Source organism: Cimex lectularius, unplaced genomic scaffold (genome assembly GCF_000648675.2).
Source record: "Cimex lectularius strain Harlan isolate CLEC.00 unplaced genomic scaffold, Clec_2.1 scaffold108, whole genome shotgun sequence".
Taxonomy (NCBI): Eukaryota; Metazoa; Arthropoda; class Insecta; order Hemiptera; family Cimicidae; genus Cimex; species Cimex lectularius.
Genome location: NW_019392680.1, coordinates 712,399 through 731,920, shown reverse-complemented (window position 1 = coordinate 731,920; position 19,522 = coordinate 712,399). Strand labels below are relative to the sequence as shown.

Genomic DNA, 19,522 nt, shown 5'->3' with positions numbered 1-19,522 from the left:
GTTAGTAAATGTACATACCTAGGTATTTTTTATCTGAAGAAACTTGCAATTTTTATTTGCATAGTTGAAATTTTACAACCGAAAAATCATCACATTTGCCTAACAATACAATCAAATCGATAAAAAAACCGACATTTCCCATTCATTTTCTCTCTTTTTGAGAACAAACTGGATCTCGATAAACTATCCGTGTTGAGTTCATAAGGCTTAAAAAGTGAAATGACTCCTCGCAGTATTTCTTAAGAAATTTGAGTCAAAACAACTAAGGGATTAAATGACCTTGTTACAATTTATTCCGTTGTAATCTTAGAAATTTTTGTTAATTTAAATTTTAAAATAACAATCGAACAACGAATATATTGCAATTTTGTACTAATTAATTACACCTAGTTTAATGCTTTTCACATGGCAAATTTATCCTCTGCGTTGTGATTGCTAGTACTATCATAAAGAAACTCAAATTTTGTAGTTTTGTGTTTTTCCCGACGGCTCCCCGAACAGTAAATGAATTTATAAAAGTCTCCTTACAATTTGGTCATTTATTAGTAATCGTCTCTTTAGTCAGGCTATTTTCGTTGGTTGTTCGTCGGTCAATTTGAATCGACCATGACATCGTCTCGTGATATTGTCGTTCATCTCCTTCCTATTAATAATCCATCTCCAGGACTCAGAAAAAATTGTAATCAATAAATTGTCGAATATGATTTGTGACATTCCCAACTTACTTAAGCCAGTTCAAACGGCATGTGATAACATTTCTGATGAGGCCAGGAAGACAGAAACAACATTTATTTTCTTGCCGAGCTACCGGCTATCCGTTATCTACACACGTACCTGTTCATATAATATAACGATTTTTTTCGAAGTCCTGATGAAGGCGATATATTCTGCCGACAAGAAAATAAATGTTTCTGTCTTCCTGGCCTCATCCCCAATCTACCTTTAGGAAAGTATATTTAAACTGAGAAGGCTGATCAAACACCAAAGAAAATATAACATTTCTGGTTTCGACAATCGGGGGCATTCTACCATGTTGAGCCTTATTAAGGTAAGAAGGCTACTAGTACCTGGGGAGCACAAACCCCCGCATCCTAGTATCCTCATCACCATGTTGAAATATAGTTTTGACATTGCAAATGTTCAGAAGGAACTATAAAGAAAAAAATTGTAAAGGTCCGGCCACGAGGTTTTGTTCAAAAACCGTTCTAATTTTGAAGGTTACCATCCCATAACTAATATACCACTATGACTAGTACGCGGTAGGTGTCTTTGGAGCATAGGGTCTAGAATTATATAATAATTAAAGAAAACCGTGGTAAAATAGAGTTTGTGAAAAGGTTGCACAACGACGAAGCAGTGAACAGAGGCATGACTGACACGACAGCCGATTCGTATTTTCTTGTCGCGATGCCCAAAGGGGAACGCGTAACAACTAGTGCATGTTTAGCCTTGTTTTACTTTTATATAACGCGAAACTGATTTCTACTGAAAACCACTCCGTAGGAATTGGTAATGAACGTTGACCACCCGTCCTGGGCTTCCCTGGCAGGAAGCTATGCTTGACCCCGCGTGCCAAGAAAAAGCGTAAATGATGTCCCTCTCCCCCCTGCCTTTCAGCCACTCGTCCTACTCCGCTAGCTCGATTGCACGTTATATATGAAACGGTTTCGACATGTTTCAGTGATATTTAAAATTCTCTTCCCGACCCTCGGGGAGTATCAACCTTGGGCCGAGATGGGAAAAGAATAAGAGAATTCGATCTACTTCCATACCAAGTGCTGAAGTAGGTCGAAATGGAAGTAGATCGAATATATTCTTTCGGCCCACTTCCAACCCTAGTCTTGAAGAAACAAGAAAAAGAAGTGAATTCAATTTATGTACTGTCATCGTGTCCGAAGTTCCAAAAAATAGCAAAATTGGTATCGAAATATTTTGCCATTGCCCTTGGATATCAATAAAATAAGAAAAAAACCTTCAAAGAAGACAGTTTAGTTCGTGTTAGATACCCACTAAAAGATCGGTTTTGAATAAATGCTGGGAAAGAAAAAAAAACCCTGATCAATATTCTTATTAACATATTCTATTCTTTCTCCTTCATAAATTATTTTTCGTGACACCTCATTATTTAATTATAAATATTAACTCCTAAACCCACCAGGAGAGACTTTTGACGTTTTTCTTATTAAAAAGACAAGGAAACGTAGTCTATCTAGTAGAATTTTATGATGTGATTTGTTGAATATTCATATAAATTGCTCAAAAATGAATAGGGATATGCCAGTTTTGAAGTATTTACTTTCCCTAGCATTTTTATTTTATTTTTATTATAAATTGCATTGAAATTTATTAGAAATTATTACTGAATGAAATTGTAATTAAGGTTTTTTGAAAAATAACAAAATAAAATGTTTTAGTTCCATAATTCTGTTTGATGGTCACAATGATTTTTTTAAACAATTGTGCTGTTATAATTGAAAGTGGTATAAGTTCATTTTTTCATGTATCGAGATATTTTAATAATAATGATATTTTAATTTTTTCGTTATCTTGTATTCATTTAAAAATTAGCAGACATTAATCAATTTGAATAATATTTTTAACACTGCACACCTTTTAAATTTATTATGAAATAATAATTATTAAAATTATTTAAAAAAATAAAAGATTTTTTACTCCTATTATATACCACTTTAAAAAATAACATATTATAAGAAATAAAAACAAGAGGAAATTTAAGTCCATATTTGTATGGACATTAGCTTCACTGAAATGGATTTTTTTATTTAATTTCAGTTATATTAAAAAGGCGATAGAGTAAATAAGTGTAAAATGTAAATTACTTCATTAAGATAACTAAACATTAAAAAAATTATATTTTAAACTTATTTCTCCTTTACATTTAGCATAATGAAGTATTCATGGTAAATAAGTGGTATATAAGGCAGTAAACTCATCATATCAAATTTCTTTGCTGGATTAATATTTCCGTCTTTTGTGTAATATTTTTTGCCTTTATTTCTTTTGATTTCCTATTTTTCTGTTTGTTGTTTTCATAATGTGATCGAAAATTAGTAACATCGTCAGTCATTGATTCGGTTAATTCCACAATTCTAATCCTCTTCTTAGTTTGCTTTCCTCATTTGATTCATAAATTTGTCTTTTTTTCTAATATTCATGGGTCTTATTTTTATAATTAAAATTTTCGTGAAAATTTTTATTACTCCTACTTACCAACATGTTGGTAACACATCAGATGAAATGGACATACTATCATCGTCTCTTTTATAGGTATGTGAACTTATTGTAACAACTGTATGAAATATTTATCTTAAACTTTGAGTATATAATTACATTTAAATAATACGCTACAATCTATCAGTGTATGAGATGCAAACCAAAAGGATTTGCGAATAAAACTGAACAAAATCAATGCAATTACTTCTCACCACATCATCAGAATAATAATACCGTTATCTTGTTAACGATGTTGTTTTTAGGAAAAAGAACTAACTAAGTAATATTTTCTAAAGCACAATGCACACCAAAGCTGTAATAATCAATAATAATTGCAATAAGGACGTTGTTTTAATTATAATTATTAGGAATGGACTTCACTTTCAAAAAAAAAATTAATTAATTTAAAAAAAAGATTTTTGCGATTACATTTTATGGCCAAAGTTTTTTGTTAATATTATATTAAAAAAACTGTACTCCAGCATTTGCTGTATATGTATGATTATAAATATGGAGAGAAGGTGCCTACACTTACTAAACTTACCATTAACTCTTTTTTTTTCAAATGGACTTATTTCACGGCCTCTGTTTGGTAAAACCTCTGTTACTTGTTCAGGCATATTGTTAAAAGTAATAAGGGTCACTATTTTCATAAGGAATTTCACTCTATAGAGCATGGAGCTCCAATGATGTTGCAACGCTGCACTCAGTTGTTGCAGGCCAGCTGGCTGTGGTGGTGATGGTGATCGAAAAGCCTTCACTGCATCCCACATGTGCTCAATGGGATTGAGGTCTAGGGAAGAGGCAGATGGGAAATGCCCAGGTTTTCTAAACATTGATGACTTTGCCTCTATGATGTATTGTCATCCAGAAATCGAAAATCCCTGTCAATGAGGTCTGGTTTGAGTGATGTATTCCTTGATAATTGCTTGGACATAACGGACTTCCACATAGTCCCGTTTGTCCTCCAGAGCAAATCCCATCTCAGACCATTACACTGCCTCCTCCAAATTGTAGTACTGAAGGGAGCACGAACTGAGGCATTGTATGCATCCCCTGTTCTCGATAGACTCTTCGGTGCCTGCTATCATGATACAGGCAGAAAAGCATCAGTAAACCTAACAGCATTCAAAGTGGAGTTCTCATTGATGATATAAATTTGGACCATCAGTTGAAAAAAGTGTAGTTTCAAATGCATGTCATATTATATATATGTCCGGTTGTCCGGAAAATAATGCAGGTTTCATGTTTTCTTTTAATTACCCCTCTATCTAATAAACGGTTTACATGGATTATTGTTTTGTACTTATGAAAACACTTTAATCCTCTTCTAAATAAAAATGTGTATTTACCTCAATAGCATTTCGTTACTTGAGAATAATTCAGTCTTTACTAGGAAGTCAACAGTCGATTTTCTTTGGTCAGTCGGAATAGGCTGATTTTGCTACAACACAATGCTCAGCCCTATGTCTCATGTGACAACACAAAAACTGTTGGATCTTGGTTATGAGGTTCTACCTCACCTTTATTTTCCAGATCTCTTGCCTATCGACTACCATTTTTTCAGACACCTGAACAATGTTTTACAACATAAAAAATTTATTGACAAAAAGTCTTTAGAAAATGCGTTTACAGAATTTGATAATAATAAAGACTCAAAATTTTATTTAGAGGATATAGAGAAGTTGCCATCACATGAGGAGAAGTGTTTTGGTAGTGATGGCGAATATTTTAATATTTTAATTAATAAAAAATATTTAAAATCATTTATTTAATTGTTTTTATTTTATAACCATAAACCTGCATTATTTTACGGACAACCCAATATTAAAACAGTAGATAGGACAGAGAATAGGCAGATGATAATGTTTAAATTGACCAAGGTAAACTTGATTTTATTATGTATGGACAAATATGGACAAATATTTGACATACTAGCTCATGTAATATACATATTATAAATTGCAACGAGAAAAAAAATTATGATACATATATGGTCTATTGAGGAAATATTGAAAAAAAGAACAATTTTGAGTGTGGCAACTAGAGAAATTTTGGTGTTTGGAAGGTGTATTTTGCTCAGGTATTTTGATGAGCAGAACATTGTATACTTATATAGTAGTTAAAAGTATTTAAATGTACCGAGGAGAAGCTATGCATTTATACGGCTCAAAATGCATTTATTATGCAAACAATGGATAAAAAAAGGCTGATTATGTCAACAAACAACATATAATTAATGGATCAGTCAAGCAAGCATTTCTAATCTACAAAGATGTTTATAAGCAAGACAACAATTGTTAAGTTTCCTGTTTATGTACACCATACAATCACTGCACCAGCAATTAATCATATGGCTTGACACATTCGAGTCAACTGGTTAGATGTTCAATATCTTGTGGGTGAAATGCTTCTATGTTGATGTAGCTTTTAAGCTTTTGATGGTGGGCAAAAGCACCTTTATAGAGTGCTTCCTCTACTGTTTCCATTTTGAGGCCCGTCTTCATTTATGAGTACCAGGGTGCATTGACTGTACACTATTCTAAATCCCTTTATGACTCTAGCGATCTTACTGGCTCAGCCTCCGAGTTGGATTACATAAGATCCACATTGTCTTAAGATCCTGTTAATAAATAAAAACATACTTTCAATGGAAATTGGAGAATTCCTGTTCATGCATTTTCTTGAATTTGTTTTTGATCACTTCTCTTTTTTGGCCAGTTTTCCATCGCAAGTGCTCATCAAATATCATACCAAATTATAGAATATAATAGAAAAAAATACTGTATTTTTTGTAATACAAGTATACAATTATTGTACAGGCAGTCTAGATTTGCTGGTACAAAATAATAGTAATTAGGTTAATAACAGTTAAAGAAAAGAAAAATAATTTATAACACTATTCATATCATTTTAACAAAACAACTTAAATAAACTAAAAATAAAAAATTAATACACAAACAGTTGTTATGGGATTACAATGGATTATTATACAGTAACTGGAGATTATTATTTTTTAAATTTACATATTTTATTTTTATTCATGTACATAAATGATCTTAATTTTAACGATTTAAGCCCTCCAGCTATAAAATAGCAGATATTATCAATTTGTTTCCTTTTATGTATTGTTAACACTGATAAGATTGTTTGAGGTAATGCTGCCATAATTCCTTATATATTGGACAAACAAAAAATATGTGCTCCAAACTTTAAAAGGCTTTAAGGTGACATACAGTGCATTACATGTTATTAGATTAGCGTTACCATCCACATACAGCCTAATTTCATTTGTATTGACAAATCTCAGTTGTTAAATAATCCTTTTTTATAGAAGTATAATTAATTAAAGAAAACTTTTCCCCATCAATAATAGAAATGATAAAGGTGGGGTGAGTATGTAGATTCACTTTTGTAAAAGGTGAATCTACTCACAGATTGAGTAGATAGAACCACCTTTTACAAAAATGGCTTTTTCTTTGAGCAAATCTGCCGAAAATTTGAACTATATTCTGTGATAAGCACTCTTTGTATATCTAATGATAATAAATAGTTTTTCCATTACATTGCAATATTCTTTTCATTCCTTAAAGCATTCAAATTGTTTAATGCCAAAAAGTCGTAACCTATAATTAAAATATTATTCAATTGACAGAATTTTTGAGATTTTACTACCAAATAGTTTGTTGTTATTCTTTACATTTTATTTGAAAGATTTGCCTTATTGATGTATGAAATTTGAAGACAATTGAGGTGGTATTTATTGAATTTACCTGTTGTAAAATGAAGTCCGTATGTTCCAATTTTTCTGCAAACATCTTTATTATTTGCTTTGCATTTATTGATTTGGGATATTGAGGTGTTCAGTTTATGGGTCAATTCAGCATTGCTTTCTCCAACTGTCTAAATTGCCATCTCATCAGCAAATGTGGTATTTTCCTCAGTTTCTGGTAGATCGTTAGTAAAGAGGGGAATAGGACTGGCTCTAATACATAGCCTTCTTGCACACCAGCTTGTATTGGTTTGATTTCAATATCTGTTAGCAAGTTAGGATTTACTTTTTTGAGTAGTTGCCAGGAATGGAATTTCTTATTTATATGTATGAGACCTTCATGCCAGAATTTATCGAAGGAAACATCTATTACTTCATTAGCTGTGATGATTGACCTGGTCAATCCAATCGAGTGCTGTAGTCAAAGGTCAAACTGAAGTTGAGTATTATTTTTTCCTCCTTGATAATTACTATTACCCTTTTAGGAAGAAGGAATAAAGAAGTTTTTCAAATAATTTAGAAAACATTGGCCTTAGACTAATGGTTTGTATGTTAGGGATCATGATGATCTCAGAGAACTTCGATGCTTTTGCCATGTTTCTAATGGTCCTGGTTAACTAGACCACAATTTTCCGTGGCAATTCCCTGAGAGTTCGTATCTAGGCCCTATTTTTGGGTTGGTTTCAGTCATATAGTTTTTCAGACTTCTTCGATCATCACTACAGGGATCTTGTTATGTAATTAATTTCTTCTAATGATTGCTTCTCAGGATCAGTTTCATTAGGGGTGTATATATTATAACTCACTATTACAACTTTGCATACTCATATATCTGACTATTTCTTTTTCCGGTCTACGGCATGTTTTGTTAAAGAACTTCATTTAGAAATCTTTAACATGAAATTATTGCCCTGCAACTGAATGGCTGGTTTGGTTAAATTATGGCTAAAATGGGAAAAAGTGATAGAAAAAATGACAGTTTTGAAGAGAACAATTCATGTAAATTATGATAATTTTGTAATTGAAGCTATTTATGTGCAAAAAGACTTCTATGAAATAATAATTCGCACAATGAATTATTTAACCATAAAATTTAAGAGGAACCACACCATCAAAAAACAATGGTAGTTAAAACATATAGTGAGAAGATATTCTTGGTTTGTCTAATGAATACCTTAAAATGAGCCTTCAGAAATTATTTAAGTAGTCTCAAGGCTAGCGGCCTATCTACAGATTTTCTTTTCTCGGAGGTTTTATTTGAAAAGCTTTATGAAGTTAAGACAAATAACAGACTGTCTAATTGTTATTTATTTTATATTTATTAAATTTAAAGTGTTTTTTGTTTGTTTTTTCAGCACCTGTTTCTGCCAAATGGGCAATCAAGAGGCCGTGCTGGGTTTAAATTCAGTCTTTCTAGTAATTCTGATATAGAAGGTCCACAAGGTAGTTTTGAATGTATACAACACAGCGGTCAAAGGTATACATTTGGCACATAGTTGTTTCTAACTTTCAGTGTTTTTCTTTTTATTTACTTAATTATTTTTTAAATTATTACAGATGCTTAGAAAGTGTCGGACCCCTGCCTTGCAAGATGCGGGTGCAAGCAAACGAGGATGTGTACGAAACTACACGGAGCAGGATGCAGGCGGCTGAAAAACAGCAAAAAGAAAATTGGTTTGTAGTAATTTTTGAAATGGAATTGTTGTATTTTTTCTTTTAGAAGAAACTAAGAAATTAATAAATTCCAGCACAAGAGAAATCGAACTGGACAGAACTGGCATCGGCAGGAGGATAAAATTGAGGAAACCAATTAATGGAATAGCCCCAATTGCACAAAGAAAGAGCATGGGACTGCCACCTTCGAGTCACACTCCACCTCCCCTTGGTCATACCAGGCCGCAGGGAAATAACCACGCACAGAAACCAGGAAATCCTGAACTAATGAAAAGGCCTATCAGGTATTTAGGTTTTTTTTGTGCAAGTTAATATGTTCAAATTAATGGAATTTTATTTTATAGAGATAGAATCATACAACTCCTTGCAGTACGGCCTTACAAAAAGCCTGAACTGTTTATGGCCTTAAGTAGAGGTTAGATCTTTTTTAAATTTAATTCATGAGTTCTTAGTTGGAAACCTTACAAAAAAAAATAAATAAATAAATAAAATAAACATTTTTATAGATGGCCTGAAGGACAAAGATAGAAGTAATCTAATGAATACTATAAAAAGTGTTGCCACCGCCAAAGACAACACTTACCATTTAATGAGGCACATGTGGAATGATGTACAGGAAGATTGGCCTTTCTACACGGAACAAGATAGGCAAATGTTAAAAAGGTAAGTTTATAAATATGACAAATTTAACTAATTTTGTTGGGTACTTACACGTTATTGTTAATTTTAGTAAAATAGTAGTATTTAATTTACTAAAATAATTTAATTTTAGTAAAATTTCAAGCTATGATATTATTTTTTTAGACGTAAACCTGAAAATTTAACACCACCTGGGAGTAGTGATGGTGGCTCTTCACAATCACCATCAAGCGTTCACCCCGGAAGCCCACCTTCAGCTTCAGAACCTATACCAACGGCAAAACGACCTGGGTAAATAATAATTGAAAATGTTGTAATTCATTATGAAAGGCTTCATTTGTGCTTTTTTCTTATGATATTACTTTTTAAAGGTATTATGATGGAGCTGACGGTTTGCCAACCAAAAGGCAGAGAATTTCACATTATAGGAAGCCTACTCCTCCTGGAAATGGCAGTACAGGTGGAGGAGGCATTGGTGGTGGTGGCGGAGGTGGCGCGGGAGTGACAGGTGGAGGAGGAGGAGGAGGAGGAGGAGGAGGCGGTGGTGGTGGCGGCGGCGGCGGAGGAGTAGCGGCAGGGGGAGACCACACAATTAACCAAAATAAACTCGTAATGCCAGATCCTGCACCACCGACTCCTCCTCAAGAAACCAGTCCACCCAAGTACCCACCCGATTACCCCAAATATCTTATGTGAGTAATATCAGAACCAACATCCCTAACATGACATTATATGCCATTGCGTACTCTTTCAGTGATTACACAACGATAAAGGACACCGACCAGAGGCGGAGATACAAAGATGACTTCAATGCCAATTACAACGAGTATAAACAATTACATTCTGTCGTTGAACAAGTATCTAAGAGGTTTACTCAATTAGACGAAAGACTCAAAAGGGAAGAACGAGAGAGTGAAGGCTGGCAGGTGAAGAAATTTTTTTATTCTTACCAATTGAGTTCTTTTTTTAATAGATAACGGGTGGAATAAACAGAAAACTTAAAAAATTTCTCTAGAACCTATAACAATTAATAAGGGAGAGGTTTAGAATAATTTGCATTAATTAGATAACTAGATAAATGATATGATAGTTTTAAAGTAAGAATTAATCAATTTAAACTTTAGTTGTTCAAAATAAATTATGTAGTCACATTTAGTCTATTGGTTTGTCACGTGTTTCTTAAAATAATATTTTAAGTAGATAACTTAATAAATTAGTACAACCACTTATTCAAGTACCCTTTATTGATTTATTTCATTTTATTTATTTATATCTTGATTGAGGTTTTATAAAAATTATAATTTATAATTATTTTTGTTTCAGAGAATTAAGGACCAAATAATGAAAGAATATATTGAAAACAAAAAGAACACAAGGCATCAAGACGCTAAAAGAAGGTTTCAGTATCTTCACGAGAAACTTTCTCATATTAAAAGGCTTGTTCTTGAGTATGACTCTAGAGAATTTCCAACAAAAAACTCATAACATGAACAGAACCCCCTCATATTCATGTAACTCTAACGAAAAGGAGCAAGAAAAGCAAATAAATAAAAAAGAAAAAGGTCGAAGCAAATTTCTCTCTTTTTTATTTTCTGACAAAGAAAGTGAACAACAATTTTTTAACTTCCTGAGAAGAAAATTTCTGTCTTTCTGAAAAATGTGGTAAACCCATCGAAAGTTTGTTTCTAGAAAAATTTAGACATTGAACGTAACAGAATCTCAAGTTTATCTTTTCTAGATTACCATGTGTGTGCCTTTGATGTGGCATTCACGCTAAAGCAAAAATAAATGAATTGAATTTTTGAAAATGAAAAAGAACCAATTTCTAACATAATCTGTTTTTTCATTCACAATTTTTAATCCAGTTGTAATCAGAAATTATATTTAAAAAAGTCCCCCCAACAGATGCTGTATGCTCGATAATAATATTATTAAAAATATATAAAAATAACAAAGAAAAAGATTAAATTATTATTAATAAAAGTTCTATTTACAGATAACATTTTGTTCTATAGAATAAATTTTACAAAAATCATAGTTTTATATTTTTATAGAAAATTGATGTAGGTGTTGAAATATTTATCTATATCCATAATCAAAGCAATCACAGTCTTATTCAGTGACTAAATACCTCAATTGACTCCTTCCTAGGAACTTAAGGCCACCCATGGGGTAACCACTGCCAAAAATATTTTTCTCAATTGTACTATTTTGTTGCCATGAATATATTTTTGACCATATACTCTCCACCATTTAGTCTCCATTAAAAGTTAAAAAACAATTAAAATTCACAAAATGTTTTCCATTTTAAAATAGAAGGACCACACATGCTAGCTTGATAAAAGTCAGTACTCACTACTACATTTTTTTCTTAAATTAAATTTGTGTTTCAATCCCAAAGTGTTTATTTTTACTTTTTTGTTTTAACACTCATCCAATTAGTTTTTATTGGAGATTTTTTTATTTGAGTGTAGTTCAGATGAGCTTTAGATTAAACTGTCAAATATATTTTCTTTTGTTGAGAAAGTGAATAAGGAAGAATTATTTTAAAGAAATATTTTGAACAATACAAGTAAAACATTTATTTATTAAATTACCACACAAAACATATCAGCAATGACATACCACATACATACTTATAACAAATTTCATTTTGGACATAATTCATAAACATATCGTTTCTTTTGTCGAAGTTTATAAACTAGTAGGACCAAGTAAATATTATTTATTGCTTTTGATTTCTCTTTTTTTATTTATTTATTAAGGTGGGGGTTTATTTCTCTTTAAGAATCAATTATTGAAAAACAAAGGAAAAAGTTAAAACTAAAAACATCAATTGTTTTTTGTTTGTTTGGTGAAAGTCAGATCTTTTTTTATCAAAATATATTTTGTTGAATCTACATCGACTGTGATTCGTTATGATTAATATTTGTATCTACTTCTTCATATTATCTATTTGATTTTTGTATCACTAACACTTGTGTAAAAATAGGACATTTTATGTGATTGAACAAAACCCTAAATTATATTGTATAAAAATAGCAAGGTAGGATGGGAACCCATAATATTTAATTGACCCAAGAACCAATCCAAATTGTTTCAACTTCAATGATAAAAGTCTGATTTATAAAACAATCCAATGTACATTATATGCAGATGTGCATTTTCTATGTGCCTGTTAAACGTTAAGGTGCTCTTTTTCGAGTGAAAACTGGTCTTGAGTTAAAAATTATTCTGGGACTTCTTATCTGCCTTGATTAATAAATAATAGTAATAATTAATAATAGTTTATAAGAATTTATGGACTTTTTTGCCAAATTCGTTACAGATGTTGGCGAATTCGTACTGAGTTATTTGCGATATTATATTGTTTTTAAGTTTAAATTATTGTATTGGATAAAAAAAAATTAAAAATTTACATAAAAACTAAAAAAAGCATTCTTTGGGTTATTGAGGGGGAATTGATGGTGTGAGGATAATTTCATTTTCCGTTTCATTAGTTAAAAAAAAGCAAAAACAAAATAAAAACACAAAAAAATATATATATAAATTATATTTATATTTCAAAAAGAATGGAAAATAGAAATTATTGTAAAAGCTGCGGTATTAAGTCGGAATGCGCAATTTGTAAATCTTAATGTAGCATAATAGATTATATATTTTAGGTTAAGAAATCGGATTTAAAGCGGATATGACTTGGACTCAATTTGGACTATACGATACCTTCTCCCTCATTATTTATAATATTAGGGAGTATATGTAAAAAAGAAATAAATAGAGAATAGAGAAGAATAAATTAAGATGCTTAGATACCATTATTTATGCTATTTTAATTCTTTAATATAGCTAAATAAGTATAATATGTATATTTTTTCTGAGATAAGAATGATGGGATTTTAATCATGATATTTGTCCATTATAACTAGATGCATGACATTCCATTTCTTCATTACATCTGTTTTATTTGTTCAAAGTTCCAATGGTTTATCCTCTGAGGTTAGTCGGCTCTCTAATAGCAGCCAGTTACCAATTTGTTCATTCATTTTAATTTGTCTGTAGTCTTATTGTTGACGCAATTTTATTTGTGGATTATTATTGATTTTTTTAAATTAATTATTCTACGCCTAGGAATTTATATTATCTGGTCGTCCAAATCGAAAATTCAAATAGTTTTTTTGTTTTATTTATGTTATACTCATAATCTGAAATAAAAGTCAGCAGTAAGAGAAAAAAGTTCATATGAGAAAGTTGTTTATTGTTTTGAAATAGTATTATTAAACGTTTTGTTTTATCTTAAAAAAACAACAACTGTAACATTAGCATATTTGTGCACTTTTTGAACCATAATACTTTTGTTGTAATCTTTTTGTTATTTTAAAACAAGTCTTCTAGATTCCAAATAAGTTTTGTTTTAATGTTGCAAATTTATTTATTGCAAACATTGCCTTGGAAATGGTCATTCTTGAATTTTCCCACGCGTTAAATTAAACCTTTGCTCAATTGTTTACTTGATGTTTAATTTATTTAAGAAACTTACACTTCAACCAGAAATGTTAAGTTTTTTCTCGGCAGTTTGCAATCTTTGTCTAGGAATGAATAAAATCATTTCTACATAAACCCGGTTCAAATATATTGTGTAATGATTACATTAATGACAATATAGAACTATAAAGAATAATGAAAGTAATTTTTATTCTAGAGAAAGTGTTGCAGGTTGTTGAGTAAAATTGTTTATTTTTCAAGTTACACAAAATTTAATTTAAAAAAATAAATAAAAGACATTAAAAAGATATTTTATTTAAATCAGACATGGAAAAGCAATATTAATTAAAGTTAAGTTTTCATTTTCACCAGAAATTTTTATTCTCAACGTTGAGAATGATGCAGTCTGTGATTTGTTGTTTAATCTGTTGAAATTATCTTAATTCCCTTGAATCATATAAAAGCAAGGCAATAAATAGTTGTGCTCTTTAATTCTGTTTATTCTTTATGGTTGTATGTTGTAATTATTTTCCTCCTAATTGTATTATTTTTCGAAATTATTGAATAACGACCGAATTGTTTTGTTTTGTTATTAATCTTTTAAAGGTTGTACACTTAAATTATGTAAATTATTTTGTTTCACTTGTATACTTATTTTTAAGAACTAATATATACGAAAAAAAAGAGAAAAAATTCCAATTTTACTATTATTGTACATAATTATGAGGCTCAATCTTTGTTTAGGACAAAAAAAGAAAAAAGGTTTGTTTAATTAAGCACAGTGTACATATGTTTAAGAAGGTGATATTTTAGAGAATTTGGCCAACAGATTTTATTTTTTACTGTACGATAAATAATTTGAAAATTATATTAAGGTGTCCTTAGGTTGTTAAACCAGTTTGTTTATTTTGAATTATATAGCATTTGTCATTTCTGCTTTGTTACCTCTTATTTTTGCCAGTTGACTGTGAAAGATACTTAATTTTATTTCCAATTTGTTGTCTTTGTTGTGTTCTCTGGAAAGTTCCTCTTGGGGTATGACTTTGATGCTGGTCAATTCCTTGGTTCATTTGATTCGCCACCAAAAATATTCACCAATCAATTGCTCTTTGTCTAGTCTCCTTTCTTTTGTTCATATTATTTTGTACATAATATGCCATTATCTGATTTTACCAAACTTAATTCAACTGTAAACTGACCAGACCGAAGTAGTGCCTTAAAAAAACTTTTCTGTTTTGTTGTTCTTTTAAAACAATCTTTTGTCCGTTATTTAATTTTTTTATTTCTTTTTTTCAATCCACTACTCCAATAGAAATAGTTAATATAAATGTTAGTGCCAAATGACAAATTTTTAAATTAACTATACATTTATTTTTGTCTTGAAGCAGAAACTGAAAAATTAAAAAAAAGCAGTAGTGGACAATTTGGTTTTCCCTAGATTTTTGTATTTTTTTGTTTGTTAAAGATTTTGAAAAAATTAATAAAAATAAAAAAACGACATTGTACATAATATCAATTATTAGTTTGTAAGAGAAAGGCTAAATTCTATTTGAATAGTTGTATGTAAACGACTTCAGAGATTGTGCCTTTTGGTGGATTTATTCAATGAAAACCATTTTTTAAAATGAGTGTCGGCCTTTATTCACTGCAATGCAGAAATACCTCGAGTCCTAGAGAATATTGGAGGACTGAAATGTTATTCGTTAATTAAAATTGTTTTTAAAGTAGATTATCACTTGTGTCCATTTTAAATATCAATGAATATGTATGTATAGTGTGAATGAAATAATTTATAGACAAATTTATCTTAAGGTGGCCAAAGGAGCACTTAAACTTTTAAATTCAAACTATTTACGATTACCGAAAAACATGAAAATTTGTCATTTTCTATATTGGACAATATTGTTTTCTATTATCATTATTAACCATTGGTCTGTTTGTGCATTTTAAGTCCTCTGGGTAGGGCAATCAATGTGTACACAGTGCATTTTATTTATTTTACATACTTACCTTAATGGAAAGACAATTCATTTATTTTTGTAGGCAAGTTATAAGAGATGTTGAATTTCTATAACTGTCAGTCCTTTTAGAGGGCTTTGCATTGGATCAAATGTTTATAAAACATGTATGTAGAAAAAAATTGTTATTTACAAGAGAGAGGAAAAATTGTTACTTGTTAACAAGTGAAGATATGAGAAAAATAATATATGCTTTAGCATGATCAAAAATTTTTATTTATTTTACCTCGATACCATAAATATGCTAATTGATACGGATGGGATCAGATTGGAAGTACTGTTTTATCCAAATAAAAGTACTTCAATAAGGAAGAACTTATAAGAAATATTTTATTTATAAAAATTAACTACACATTACCAACTGATTATTCAATGGGACAGAACATGACGCCCTTTCAATATTCTACTCATAAGCACTTTCCTTCCAGCTTCTGTACTCATCCTAACATCCCAGCCGTGCACCTTTAGTCTCCTCCCTTCATGAGCCCGGGGAAAGTAACACCGTGTATTCGCTATTCGGAAATGTTTCTTCCATTCGTATTTCATGACATCATTTGTGGATTTTCTCACGAATGTTGCAGCACACCTCTGAACACCTTGCTGCAAGCTGTTAAAAAATAGAATTATTGTTAATCGTAACCCTTAAATCTCTTGGAAAAGCTAATACTAAAAAGTAACTAGAATAAAAATGGAATTAATTAAACAATCTTTTGGTGCAATCTTTACCTAAGAATAGTACCTACTTTTGTATAAAAATTGAGCTGAACATTAATTTTCATGGCCCTAACACTCAAATAAGCTGGATCTGCATTTAAGCTATTTGTTGTGGCCGAATGTATTTGATATGGTTTTTTTTGCATACATGATGATGAATCAGACAAGAAAAAACAAAAAGATATATAATATGTTATATTCTGACGCCTATCTCATTCTGCAGGAGCTATGATCCTGAGTTCCAAAAGAAAAAACAACTTTCTTGCGATAAAATGCCGTGATACTGAGTGGCTAAAATAACTCTACTTAGCTAAGGATTTTTTTTTGCTACTAGAATTATTGAAATATGATCAGACATTGATTGGAATATCTAATAGAGAAATGAAGCAAGATGAAACTTCTTTTTAAATTTTATTTTTGAACAAACTGGAATCCCATTCTTACTGACATCCACACAAATTAAATACTTAGGACTGTACCTAGATATAGAATTTACATCCTAGAATGAAGCGATAAAAACTGAACAGATTCAGAAAACTAAGAAGACTGTTAGGACCAAAATCTACACGGCTATAATAAAGAAACACTTTACAAGACATAATTTTACCTGTTTGGACATACAGAGCAGAACTGGGGGGTATCACGGAACCATCCAATATCCAACTCAGCCAAGCATTGCGATCAAAAGTCCTGAGACAAAAATAACCAAACGCCCTACTATGTCCTTAGCCTTACTTATCCGCAATGACCTCAACATTCACTTCGTTCCTGGATGTTATTTTACTTGGTGTATCTTTAACTAGATGGGATATCAAGCTATCTTTCTCACATGGCGGAAAATGACTTAATTGCTCCTAGGGATAAAATCGAATTATTGAAATAAGCGACAAGACATTTTCCTACTCAAAATTTGGGAAATAAGTGACAAGGTGTGTCTTGTTTTGAGTGAGAATTTCAAAGGGAATTTATACAGTCCCTAATCAAGACAATATTTACTGGATAATAATTGTGCAATAATGTAATATCCATTTATGTTTGTCAATATTAAAAGGAAGTGGGTTGAGATGAAAAAGTTACTGTTATGAGCAGGATTTGAACTCATAACCTTCGGCTCAATATGCCGCTACTCTAACCACTTGAGCTATAGTGACTTTGAACCCCTCGCACAACTCCTCATCTCAACCTACATCTGTTCGAATGTTCCTCTCTTTTTTTTGCCATATTTCAAATGTCATTTAATCAGGATTACACCTCAGCGTCATATTGCACCCTTCAACTAGATGGGATATCGAACTATCTTTCTCACATGCCTGAAAATGACAATTGATCCTACGGATAAAATCGAATTATTAAAAAATGCTCCACACTTATTTTAAAACTCAATATTTGGGAAATAAGTGACAAGGTGTGTAGCTTGTTTTGAGCAGGAATTTATACGGTCCCTAATCAAGACAACTCGACTGGATAATAATCGTCTGTCAATATTATAAGGAAGTGGGTTGAGATGAAAAAGTTAGTGTCATGAGCGGGATTCGAACCCATGACCTTTGGCTCAATACGCCGCTCTTCTAACCACTTGAGCTACATATATAGCAATTTCAATCCCCCCGCACTTTGCCCAAGTTACAAATAAATTTGACGAAAATCTAGTTTGAACAAATTCAATTTCGCAGGTCCTCACTCTTATAAAATACAATATAAACTAAAATCCATACATGTTTTTGTAGTCATAATTAACAATATTAATTATTTCAATTAATTATTCCTTTTATCTATGGCTTTTGGTTGAGATGAAAAAGCAAGCGTCAAAAGTGGGAATCGAACCATGACCGTCTCTCAATATACCACTGCTCTAATCACTTGAGCTATTGAGATTTTGAGCGACTTGGACACCAACTCCTCAACTCAACTCACAACCTTTTGAATTTTCTCTCGTTTTGCCGTTTTTCAAATGTCGCGTAATCAGGATACGATTCTAAGGGACTTATGAAGTGACCACAGGGAGCTGTTACTGAAGTGATACTTCTTTACTTATCAAATATTAATCCATTTATATTTAGTGGACTAATTGACCAAATTACTTATTTCAATTATTCTTTTTATGTAAGGTCTTGGTTGATACAATTCGAAAGGTTGTACATTGAGATGGGGAGTTGGTGTCCGAGTGGATCGAAGTCATGATAGCTCAAGTGATTACGGCAATAGCTAATTGAGCCAAAAGTCGGTTCGAATCTCGCTCATGACACTTACTTTTTCACCTCAATCAAGATCTTACATAAAAAGAATAATTAATTAACATAATTTGGTCAATGAGACCACTAAATATAAATGGATTATAAAGAACTGTTAAAGTTCCAATAAAAACATTGAAAAACACGAAATATCTGAATTGGTTGATTTTTAAGTTAATTACGTACCATTTCTGATTCAACAAGGCACCAAGATACCCTGAAATCATGCTAGAGCAGAGGCAAGTCACTTGGAGTCTTCTACCAAGTCTACGGGTTTAGAAGTTTACAACTTAGTAGGTTACTTGTGCCGTAACCTTCGCTAGAAAAAAAATATACTATCACTGAAAATTTGATAAAAGGTATAAATAAGGATAATAAGTTTTTTTTCCAATTTAAACAAATCCAAATAGGGCTTTATTAAAATTTATAATTTGCTTGTTTCTAAAAGGGACCTGTGAATAAAATAATAAGTGAGTATTATTATTTTTTGCTATACTTTGTAAGATTCAGCGCTTAAATTATTATTAGAATAAAATTGGTTATTAAATTATTTCTGGGGTTTTCTACACGAAATAATTGAAAAGTCGGAATAATGAGTAGTTTCATGATTTCATGCAAATGAAATTTTAACTCAAATGATGATATTTTTAATTGGATCGTAAAGATGAAAAATCACTTCTTTTTAATAAGAGGATCGCCTTGAGTTGCAAAACAAATCGTGATCGCTGTTTAATCAGGGAAAGCGAAAACAACTGAGC

General features: G+C 31.1%; 2 protein-coding genes across 2 annotated transcripts in view; one reads left to right on the top strand and one right to left on the bottom strand.

Moving 5' to 3' along the window:
* LOC106668011 (RNA polymerase II elongation factor ELL-like) overlaps positions 1–10,892 on the top strand; it is a 69,357-nt gene extending 58,465 nt beyond the window's left edge. The window contains exons 3-11 of the mRNA XM_014396372.1: positions 8,362–8,483; positions 8,564–8,680; positions 8,755–8,964; positions 9,025–9,095; positions 9,187–9,343; positions 9,485–9,610; positions 9,691–10,011; positions 10,074–10,245; positions 10,643–10,892. Coding sequence (XP_014251858.1) covers positions 8,362–8,483; positions 8,564–8,680; positions 8,755–8,964; positions 9,025–9,095; positions 9,187–9,343; positions 9,485–9,610; positions 9,691–10,011; positions 10,074–10,245; positions 10,643–10,804 — 1,458 coding nt within the window. The 3' untranslated portion in view covers positions 10,805–10,892. The remainder of the gene's footprint in view (positions 1–8,361; positions 8,484–8,563; positions 8,681–8,754; positions 8,965–9,024; positions 9,096–9,186; positions 9,344–9,484; positions 9,611–9,690; positions 10,012–10,073; positions 10,246–10,642) is intronic.
* Positions 10,893–15,292: 4,400 nt separating this feature from the next.
* On the bottom strand, positions 15,293–19,072 carry LOC106668012 (39S ribosomal protein L34, mitochondrial). Its single transcript, XM_014396373.2, has 2 exons — positions 18,951–19,072; positions 15,293–16,426 (listed from the first exon to the last, which is right to left on the bottom strand). The coding sequence occupies exons 1-2, from the start codon at positions 18,989–18,991 to the stop codon at positions 16,189–16,191; spliced, it is 279 nt and encodes a 92-aa protein (XP_014251859.1). The 5' UTR covers positions 18,992–19,072; the 3' UTR covers positions 15,293–16,188.
* Between the last annotated feature and the right edge of the window lie 450 nt (positions 19,073–19,522).